The sequence below is a fragment of the Liolophura sinensis genome, chromosome 6, assembly GCF_032854445.1.
Source record: "Liolophura sinensis isolate JHLJ2023 chromosome 6, CUHK_Ljap_v2, whole genome shotgun sequence".
Classification (NCBI taxonomy): domain Eukaryota; kingdom Metazoa; phylum Mollusca; class Polyplacophora; order Chitonida; family Chitonidae; genus Liolophura; species Liolophura sinensis.
In genome coordinates this window covers 1,878,389-1,889,440 of record NC_088300.1, presented here as the reverse complement: position 1 = coordinate 1,889,440, position 11,052 = coordinate 1,878,389, and the positions used below count along the sequence as shown (strand labels likewise).

The 11,052-nt window shown below is 40.4% G+C and overlaps 1 protein-coding gene across 3 annotated transcripts in view; it reads right to left on the bottom strand.

Annotated features, from left to right (window-relative positions):
- Window positions 1-905: 905 nt before the first annotated feature.
- The window catches only part of LOC135466740 (protein jagged-1-like), a 100,968-nt gene continuing 90,821 nt past the window's right edge, over window positions 906-11,052 (bottom strand). For all 3 annotated transcript variants that reach the window (XM_064744400.1, XM_064744401.1, XM_064744402.1), the window contains 8 exons: window positions 10,094-10,238; window positions 9,025-9,110; window positions 6,838-6,951; window positions 6,470-6,594; window positions 5,876-6,142; window positions 5,288-5,419; window positions 4,695-4,857; window positions 906-4,176 (listed from right to left, as the gene is read on the bottom strand). In XM_064744400.1, the coding sequence (XP_064600470.1) occupies window positions 3,722-4,176; window positions 4,695-4,857; window positions 5,288-5,419; window positions 5,876-6,142; window positions 6,470-6,594; window positions 6,838-6,951; window positions 9,025-9,110; window positions 10,094-10,238 (1,487 nt within the window). In that variant the 3' untranslated portion in view covers window positions 906-3,721. The remainder of the gene's footprint in view (window positions 4,177-4,694; window positions 4,858-5,287; window positions 5,420-5,875; window positions 6,143-6,469; window positions 6,595-6,837; window positions 6,952-9,024; window positions 9,111-10,093; window positions 10,239-11,052) is intronic.

The following is an 11,052-nucleotide window of genomic DNA, read 5'->3' as shown; positions in this document are numbered from 1 at the left end:
AACCTCCTGACGTAAGTCTACAGCTGTACAAGCGCGAGTTGGATCCTGGCGCACTCTGTTGGGTGAGTGGAACCTCTTGTAATTAGCTTTGTCAGTGAATCGGTCTGTGATCGCTGGAATCAACCGCCCTTCTCCAGGTGCCTGACAAACCTATTGACGTAAGTCTACAGCTGTACAAGCGCGAGTTTGATCCTGGCGCACTCTGTTGGGTGAGTGGAACCACTTGTAATTAGCTTTGTCAATGAGCACTCAATAAGTCATTGTTCGTTTTGGTGCAGATCTGGTGGATATTTCAATATCTGCAAAGCACAACCACCATCAAAATACCGTCCACTCTGAGGGTCCGACGACGTACCCCAGCATACCTGATACATACTTAAAGGATTGTAAGCGATGTCTGGGAGTCATGCATCCCTCAAAATGGCTATGTTTCCTTCGAAAATCGCCAATTTTGAACCAATATTCCGTTCCTCCGCGAGACTATGGCGTTATACAGGCGTTGTTCTTTGAAAAGAACTGTCGCATTTCATAATTTGAACGCTCTCATGGCACGGACAGCGGCTTAATGGTTGTCTTTAAAACCATGACTAATTTTGTTTCAAAAACGGGTAATTTTAGACGGGAACAGGTCTATGGACACAAATTCTGCCTTTAGCCATGGAGATAAAATACCCCTGTTATAGTGGATTCCAATAGACGGGAGTGGATGTGTTCTACAGAACTCGGTGGAAACTCAGGAAACGCTGCGCCATGCAAAAAGGTATAAACTGGTACATATGTTTATCCCTCTGGAGTCTCGGTCCAGATCAGGGCCTACACAATCTGACCCACTCATATTATTCCGTTTTCATGAAAAAACAACAATCATGAAAAATAACAATAAAACTCAAATACATATCATCTGCAAACTGCAAGTGGTGTTTATTCGAAACATATACTATGGACGAAAGGTGGGTAAGCAATTCAATGATCACACAACTGATTACCCCCCTCTTTATTTCCCCACAACACTTAGGCGTTGCCTACAGAATCTAAGCATATAGAGTCCTTTCAAGTTCGAGAGACACAGGAAAGAAGAACAGACATCAAAATGAAAGAGGCTACAGCACTGCTGCGGGGGTAAAACCCCAATCTTGTATAAAAACAAAACTATGATAAATCTACAACCTGCTCTGCTACCAGCAGCATCTTGACGAAACATCACTGATTTTCTTCTCTATCAATTCAACTGAAGTTCTAAACATACTCTTATTATCAAGAGAGCAAGGATTACATATCCTTTCTTGGACACGTCTCCTTAGCATCATTCAAAATAAATGTCTAAAACAATGAGCATCTGGATCACTAAGTCAACCACTGCATGTGATCGGTTCAAAACTGCACAAGGAAAACAAAAATGTAAGTACTGTTTGCCCAGTGTTGTAAATCAATAAATAATCTAGTCTAATACGCTTAAATTATATGATGAACAATTTACAATGGTTCAATAACTTCAAATAAATTTCAGTGATGAGCTTGAGTCACAAAGATGAAACTAACACTGAAACTGTGATAACCTTGTGATTTCAAATGTCCCTTCTTTTGACTTGACCTCAAAGAAACATGTTTTGATATGTAATTCACTGTAGACAACTGCTAGAAAATGTTTCCCATTTGAACCACCAGAACTGAAAACAATTTTTGGATGTAATCAGCGACGTAACCGGTATTTCATAAAATACAGACAATTTTGTTACAATCAACTTGTTACATGTCATCTTCAAACAAAACTGAAAAAGTGCAATGAAACTCAGTAATGACAATGCTACCTACGAGAATAAGTTACTAAAATAAAGAAAATTAAACTTTCACGATGCTCATAAATATGTTCTCATATACATACATACAATATTTACAGTATTTACAAGATGTTACAGGAAACGGTCTAGAGACAATGTTGATTATCATCAATGAAGCACGGACCAGATTCATCCAGGTGTTCCCCTCTATTCCCCTGTCCATAATACTAGCTGTGGGCCACAACTGCTCACTTGTACCTTTAGGAAATTCAGGAATCCAGGAATAGCTGCATCCTTTAAATGGTACTCTACATATCAAATGGTGTATGATAAACATAAACCGTTTAAAGCTAGCCGTCATATAAAGGTAGCCACATCTAGCCGTCAATTTAGAACTTTCTGAAAGACTGCCAAATAAAAAATATGCATGCATCTGACGTATGAAGTCTAACTCATGCTATAATATGACACAGAATGTGAACCATGCTAAACAGCCACAAAGGCACTTCCATGCAATTAAAAATTGACAAAATTTGGAAATAATGATTGAAGATATAAATCTGCTAAGTGTCAATTGTATGCAGTGACATGAAGACATTTATGGTGATCTGCTGCCTGTTGTATTATTCCTGGACCCTGTTGAATCCGAGTTAAGTACACAGATGGAAAATGGTTGGAGATTGTAACATAAAATCTTCCCAATGACAGCTCACAAAACATTAGAGTAAACACAACATCATGCTGTACTGCCATACGAAACAATGAAGAATTATTTCCAATTATTACCTTGATTTTCAGTTATATAGATGTTATTAAAAACATAAATTACAGTTGTTGCCTACTGAATTTAGCAATTAAACCTATCCATTTTAGCACAGTTAAAAACAGGCAATCAAACGCCTGATCACAATTCTCATAAACGACAATATGTCAAAGAAACATACCCAAACAGGGTTTCAGAAAATTGGCATAGGCTTCAAGTCTTAGAAGAATCTCTTCAGCATCACTGTATGTCTCCACCCAGATTTCTTTATGCATGTTTTTAACTGTCAGCAACTGACAAATAGCGATAAAATTTGCTGGTTTTAACAGAAGTAAGTAAGTTCACAAAACTAACTTCAAGGAATTTTGTTTTCTCAGACTTTTTGGATGCTCTGTGTGAGTCTGCAGATATTTTGTGTGAGCCTGCAGCTACTCTGTGTGAGCCTGTGAGTGAAGACAGTCGTATCTTGTAGGATATTAGACTTAAATGTTTCAACATGGGTTGGAATTGAAGAGTATAGTTGCCTGGAGACTGAATCATGGACAACTGATACTTCACCTCGTTTCCATACAAATGATATCCGTTAACTATTGATATTCAGCATGACTAGACTAGATATACACCTTAGTCAATGAAGTTATGAAAACAAACATGTATAATGAAACAGTGAAAAAAGATGATCAAAAATCTATGCTGGTTATACAACCCATGCTTACAAAATGGATGAAAATATTTTATAAAAATACAACTACTTCTACTACACTGACCTACAATCATCTGAAATACTGTCATTTTTGTACTGTCTTTGCCATTCCCTGTGACCACAGCACATGCACACAGAACAAGCTTATTACCATGCAAACTGTAGCAGCCATAAACCAATGTATCAAAGACTCCATTTCATTGGTCAGTGAGTCATTTAAATGGATTCTCTTTGACCAACACTATCAGGTCTTCTGATTGGTCAGTCACCCTTTCAAGAAAACTTCTGTCTAACTGACAATTTCAAGATCACTGCCTAATTTGTGTGATTAGTCAGTGACAAGTTTTTGCTTCCATTATTCACAGCTTACAGATGATAAATGTCTGTCATCTGCTTCTCTTCAGACAGATAACATGGCAGCACGGGACACACACACAAGGAGAGTTGAGAAGCTACGAGTTAAGCCTATGGCCACGGCTACACTATCATTTCACCTTCTGATGAGAGCGATGAAAATGATGCAGCTGCTGTTAAAGTTCGGGAAATTTCAATATTGATGTCTTTTTTGCGAACAGATTTTGTAGGGAGGCTGCGCTCTGTCCAGTCATTGGACAATTCAGTCCTCTCTACATTTGTCCGCTGTGGACTTTTTTCATATTTTTGCAGATCAATGTCAAAAAACTCCACAGAATCTCGCACATCATTGGGTGACGATGTTCCACCACCTTTGTCCGTTTCAAACAAAGGGTTTTTGTACCGTCGTAAATTTTCTTCGTTCTGGTTATTTGTTTTTTGCTGGGTGTATTCTGCTTCCATTCTGCGCGCACGGCACTTGCGTCGCTGTCTGTTGTGCATCAATATGGTAAGTATAATGGCCAGCAGTCCGATCAGTCCAATCAGGCTGCAGATGAGAGGAACCAGGTAGGAGGAGTCTGTAACAGAACACATGTCTCACAACTGAATGCATACCTTAACAAAACATTCCACTCCAGCCAGACAACTTCTGGTTTACACCATATGATTCAAGGTTGCTTTAGTATAACAACTGACTTGACTGTCTGCACAAATATTCTTTATTTATTATTTATTTATTTATTTGATTGGTGTTTTACGAGGTACTCAAGAATATTTCATTTATACAATGACGGCCAGCATTATCGCGGGTGAAAACGCAGCAGAGCCCGGGGGAAACCCACAACCATCCGCAGGTTGCTGGCAGACCGTCCCACGTACGGCTGGATAGGAAGACAGCATGAGCTGGACTTGAACTCACAGCGACCGCATTGGTGAGGGGCTCCTGGGTCATTACGCTACGCCAGCGCGTTAAGTAACTGAGCCATGGAGAGCCCCTCAGAAATATTCTCAACGATTACTTAATCCTTAATCAGTCCTTGCCAGATCATTACTTCAAAGCTCCAAACAGTCAGCACTCCACAGACAGGTTTCTTACCGGAACTATTTGGCTGGTTGATGTAGGTGGTTTCCACACGGACCTCCATGACTGCAGCAAGAGCTGTACTATTACTGGCTTTATGACTGATGGCATCGGCTAGCTCCCCCACGGCCGTCTTCACCATCTCCTCTGATGAGGAGGAACTATGGCTGTCCACAGACTACAAACGCACAAAGCAACAGTCAAATACAATGATTGATTTTAAATTCTTATGAAGTTCCACCCAGTAAAAAATGAGCGTGTGTGGCATATATTAGGAAGTTTACATTATCATAAGCCAAGTTAATGATGGCAAGCGTTCTACTTTTATCAGTTAAAACTAAGTGGGCCTTAAAATGCTTGAAAAGTATATTTTCCTGCTGACATTCTCTGACTTTTTTTCTACCCATGCACAAGTACATGTTTGGACAATGTTTCACCTGTTTACCATACGGACTGCTCTATTTGCATAAATCTGTATGTATGTAGTTAAACAACCCTGGAAACTTCTATGGACTGCTCATTTTCCACCGGTACATGTTCGTATAGTTGTGTTTTTGAATGTAGCGCAGTTAATGAAAGAGGAGAGTTTTGAATGTGATGGTACATACCACGGTGACCTCCAGCGAGTTGACATGGCCATCCTGAACATCACACAGAATGATCAACGCTCTGTCTCTGGCCAGCCTCTGGATGTCAGGAAGCTGCCTCAAGCTACGGCAAACAGTCTCCACAGTAACTCCCTGAAACACAAACATTAACGTCATAGATAGTTTACACATGTATTATTTTTGTAAGGATTTTGTTCAGCATATAAAACTTTTGACATTATTTATTTACTACTTATTTATTATTTAATGTAAAACCTTAATTTCCTTTGTGTCCGACATAATAACATACAAAAAAGCAATGAGAAATTAAGGGAACTAAGAGTTTGGTATAACTCTGGTATAAATCTGTCAATTTTACACACAGACTTGAAAAATTCCTGCAGAATTTAGCATAATACAGCAACATAAAGATTCCTTAGTAAACTGCACCACTTATTACAACACGGACTGAGAAACAATCTTAACACTGAATGGGGAGTGGAAGCTTTCATGTTCACAACATTATGGGTAAGTCTCAGCACAGTCTTACCTACACTGATAAAATGTTGATTTGAAATGTAACAAAACAAAAGACCAGTTTACACTTACTGCAGGCATTTTTGACTTGTCAAAGATAAGAGTTATCTTGGCACAGTTGTTGCTGAGCTTGGCAGAGTTAGGGATACATGTGGTCTGTACTCCCGCAGGTGTAGGGTCTGTGACACGATTCATGGGGCGACACTGGCCCCATGGGAGGCACGGTGGGGTGAAGCAGGTCTGCTCAGTCTGTATTACACAAGTCTCCTGCTCCCCACAGCTGAAGACTGGCTCTGTCTGGTTAGGGTGGTAGAGGCAGTTCTTTGGGCCACACCACACCTAAAGGGATTAAAACAAGGGGGACAATCATGACAGGGGAGATAACTGAGGATGTTGTCTTAACACGATGTAGCACATGTAATCAACTGTTTTTGCAGTCGTCAAATTTTATCGACGCTTTTCACTTTCTAGATTACCCGATTTCTTATGAATCTTGTTCTTTGTGTTTATAAAAGCAACACTGATTGTGTTCAACTATATTCTCCTAGTAACTTTACAACATTACCTCATTTACGCACTTCAGAATTTGAGAATGCTTTAGTCCAATTTATCCAGTACATCTAATACATGTAGTGTTAACAACTACCTTAATAACGACTGGCCTACCTTTGAACATGTGACTTGGCCATTGCTACAGGAACAGCTGTTGCAGCCATGCTGCCAAGTGCTGTTTTCAGGGAACAGGCGTCTGTTAAAACTGCATTGCTTAGGGGCTGATGTCTGACCAATAACTGTCAAAACAAACACAAACATTAAATGCTTACATTTCCATCTGTAAAAGCTACAGCTTCATATTATGTACTTTAAGATCCCAAATTTATACATGTTTAAAAACTAGAGAACAATATCTAAGAAGGAACTGCCTACACTTGTAGATGATTTTTACAAATGGCGAATACTCCAATCAATCTATACCATCATCCCACATCAGGTGAATTATTCACCTGTGTACCCTACACAATCTAAGAACTGACCTGTGCCACAGTTCCTGCCATTTCTCCCTGGTGGGCAGACACACCTGTAATCTCCTATCCCATCTATACAGGTACTGCCATATGCACAGGGGTTGGAGAAACACTCGTTAATATCTGAAAATCACATCAAGCAGGGGGTAATATTTCAGCATGGAAATATTTTATATGAAGGTAAATCCTTTTCCTCATATTCCAAATCAAACATGTGAAACATTTGTTCATTTTTACGCTCGAAAATGCCTAAGAAACACTCCAGTATAAAGCAGAAATAATACTCAGTTCCACGAGTGAAGCTGACAGCAGACTTAACAATGTGCTACTGTACTGAGCTGCTAGCTCAGCCTCGCCCACTCAAGGAATGATTCCAGAGGAGCTGGCTGTTCAACCTTAACAACGGCATTAAATTTTAAATAAGACCCCAACCTTGTCGATTTATGCATCGATGACAGATAAATCATGTCTACATACATGTTTTTATGTTCCGATCAATGGGTAGAGTAAATCCTTTGTGTTTTGACGAAACATCTTCTCTTCCGTATATGTCCATCATGTTTGGACTCAAGGCAACAATCAATTTCATGTTACGAGACCTTGTGAAACCCCGGTCTTTGCATCAGCTGGTTTTGTTTACTGGGCTTACCCGACCTTTGGCAAAGGGTCACATGCATTACAGGCGAAACGTCAGAAGAGCCAGCTGTTGAGAGGGAACTGTATTAATTGCTGCTGTCATTTTGCCACAGCATGGGGTCATGTTCAAACAGTCTCCTTGCAATGACTTTTCAACAAATCAAAAGAACTGAGGGATGTTCTAACTAATTTATTTTTAGCGATCACAGTGAACTGACTATACATCTGTGTGTCGTACGAACTATTTATAGCTTGACAGCTTATGACATTTTCAGCCTGAATCCCCAGGTAGGACCTGAGCAGTGAATATGGCGGACAAAAATGGAGATCACCAAATCAAAGTGGAGGCAACTTGTGCACCGAAATCTTTTGATTTTGTCGTACATATTGAAGTAGAGACCGTACGTATTTGTTTATGTGTTGTGTCTTCACAGAGACCCGTTTTATGCATGTTACAAGAAAATAACATCATTAAAAACCTAATGTTCTGTGCTCGGTGCTCACAGAACATTGCCGTTCTTTTTTGTGAGTACAAAACCTGTACTCACTTATTCTACACTCAGGGCCAGCAAATCCTGTACTCACTTATTCTACATTCAGGGCCAGCAAATCCTGTACTCACTTATTCTATACTCAGGGCCAGCAAATCCTGTACTCACTTATTCTACATTCAGGGCCAGCAAATCCTGTACTCACTTATTCTACATTCAGGACCAGCAAAACCTGTACTCACTTATTCTACACTCAGGGCCAGCAAATCCTGTACTCACTTATTCTACATTCAGGGCCAGCAAATCCTGTACTCACTTATTCTATACTCAGGGCCAGCAAATCCTGTACTCACTTATTCTACATTCAGGGCCAGCAAATCCTGTACTCACTTATTCTACATTCAGGACCAGCAAAACCTGTACTCACTTATTCTACACTCAGGGCCAGCAAATCCTGTACTCACTTATTCTATATTCAGGGCTAGCAAATCCTGTACTCACTTATTCTACACTCAGGGTCAGCGAAACCTGTACTCACTTATTCTACATTCAGAGCCAGCAAATCCTGTACTCACTTATTTCATACTCAGGGCTAGCAAATCCTGTACTCATTTATTCTACACTCAGGGTCAGCAAAACCTGTACTCACTTATTCTACACTCAGGGCCCGCAAATCCTGCCCGCAAATCCTGTACTCACTTATTCTATACTCAGGACCAGCAAATCCTGTACTCACTTATTCTACACTCAGAGCCAGCAAAACCTGTACTCACTTATTCCATACTCAGGGCTAGCAAATCCTGTACTCATTTATTCTACACTCAGGGTCAGCAAAACCTGTACTCACTTATTCTACACTCAGGGCCAGCAAATCCTGTACTCACTTATTCTATACTCAGGGCCAGCAAATCCTGTACTCACTTATTCTACACTCAGAGCCAGCAAAACCTGTACTCACTTATTCTACATTCAGGGCCAGCAAATCCTGTACTCACTTATTCTATACTCAGGACTAGCAAATCCTGTACTCACTTATTCCACACTCAGGGTCAGCAAAACCTGTACTCACTTATTCTACATTCCGGGCCAGCAAATCCTGGAGCACATTCACATCTGTACCAGTTCACTTCATCTATGCACCGACCTCCATTATAACTACAAGTGAAGCACAGTTTCAACTCATATAGGTATTTACATGTATGTGATTGAACATCAAGACCTTAACAGTTAAATTACTGCATGTGCTATTACACCTGATTTACCATGGAGAGAAATTACAACTATTACCAATTTACTTAATCTACATAGAAATTACCACTATAACCAGTAACTTGTCATCAGCAGGGGTTACCACTATAACCAGTAACTTACATGTTCTGTGTCTAGTCGTTACCACTACAACAAGTAACTTACATGTACCATGTTTAGTGGTTACCGCTATAACTTACATGTACTGTCTAGTGGTTACCACTATAACCAGTAACTTAAATGTACCATGTGTAGTGGTTACCACTATAACCAGTAACTTACATATACTCTGTCTAGTGATTACCACTATAACCAGTAACTTGTCATCAGTAGGGGTTACCACTATAACCAGTAACTTATGTGTACTCTGTCTAGTGGTTACCACTATAACCAGTAACTCAAATGTACCATGTCTAGTGATTACCACTATAACCAGTAACTTACATGCACCATGTCTAGTGGTTACCACTATAACTAGTAATTTAAATGTACACTGTCTTGTGGTTACCACTACAACCAAAACTTACATTTACCGTTTCTAGTGGTTACCACTACAACCAGTAACTTACATTACAGTGTCTAGGGGTTACCACTACAACCAGTAACTTACATGTACCATGGCTAGTGGTTACCACTACAACCAGTAACTTACATGTACCATGTCTAGGGGTTACCACTACAACCAGAAATTTACATGTACCATGGCTAGTGGTTACCACTACAACCAGTAGCTTACAAGTACCATGGCTAGGGGTTACCAATATAACCAGTAACTTGCATGTGCCATGTCTAGTGGTTACCACTATAACCAATAACCTACATGTACCATGTCTAGGGGTTACCACTATAACTAGGATGTAAGTTATACTAGTTATATATCTATACCTTACCATGGATAGGGGTTACAGTTGTTGACGTCAATTTCACAGGTTTCCCCCTCAAAGCCCTCCTTACAGACACATGCAAAGTTATCTCCCCTGTTCACACAGGTCCCTCCGTTAACACATGGGTCAGAGTGACAGCTTGTGTTTGTGCCTGGAAAATAATATACATATTTACAGGCATTACATCTCAGACTAGATCTACGTGCATTCACTTGTCCAAGTGAAAAACATTTAAAAAATTCCCCATTCTCCCTACACCGCAAGGTTGACTGTGTTGGTACTTACGTGTCTGGCATGTGTTACCCTGGGTAGAGTTTGTCAAGGTCGACCCTGTTGATACTTACATGTCTGGCATGTGTTACCCTGGGTTGAGTTTGTCAAGGTTGACCGTGTTGATACTTACATGTCTGGCATGTGTTACCCTGGGTAGAGTTTGTCAAGGTTGACCCTGTTGATACTCACGTGTCTGGCATGTGTTACCCTGGGTAGAGTTTGTCAAGGTCGACCCTGTTGATACATACGTGTCTGGCATGTGTTACCCTGGGTAGAGTTTGTCAAGGTTGACCGTGTTCATACTTACGTGTCTGGCATGTGTTACCCTGGGTTGAGTTTGTCAAGGTTGACTGTGTTGATACTTACGTGTCTGGCATGTGTTACCCTGGGTAGAGTTTGTCAAGGTTGACTGTGTTGATACTTACGTGTCTGGCATGTGTTACCCTGGGTAGAGTTTGTCAAGGTTGACCGTGATGATACTTACGTGTCTGGCATGTGTTACCCTGGGTAGAGTTTGTCAAGGTTGACCCTGTTGATACTTACGTGTCTGGCATGTGTTACCCTGGGTAGAGTTTGTCAAGGTAGACCCTGTTGATACTTACATGTCTGGCATGTGTTACCCTGGGTAGAGTTTGTCAAGGTTGACCGTGTTGATACTTACATGTCTGGCATGTGTTACCCTGGGTTGAGTT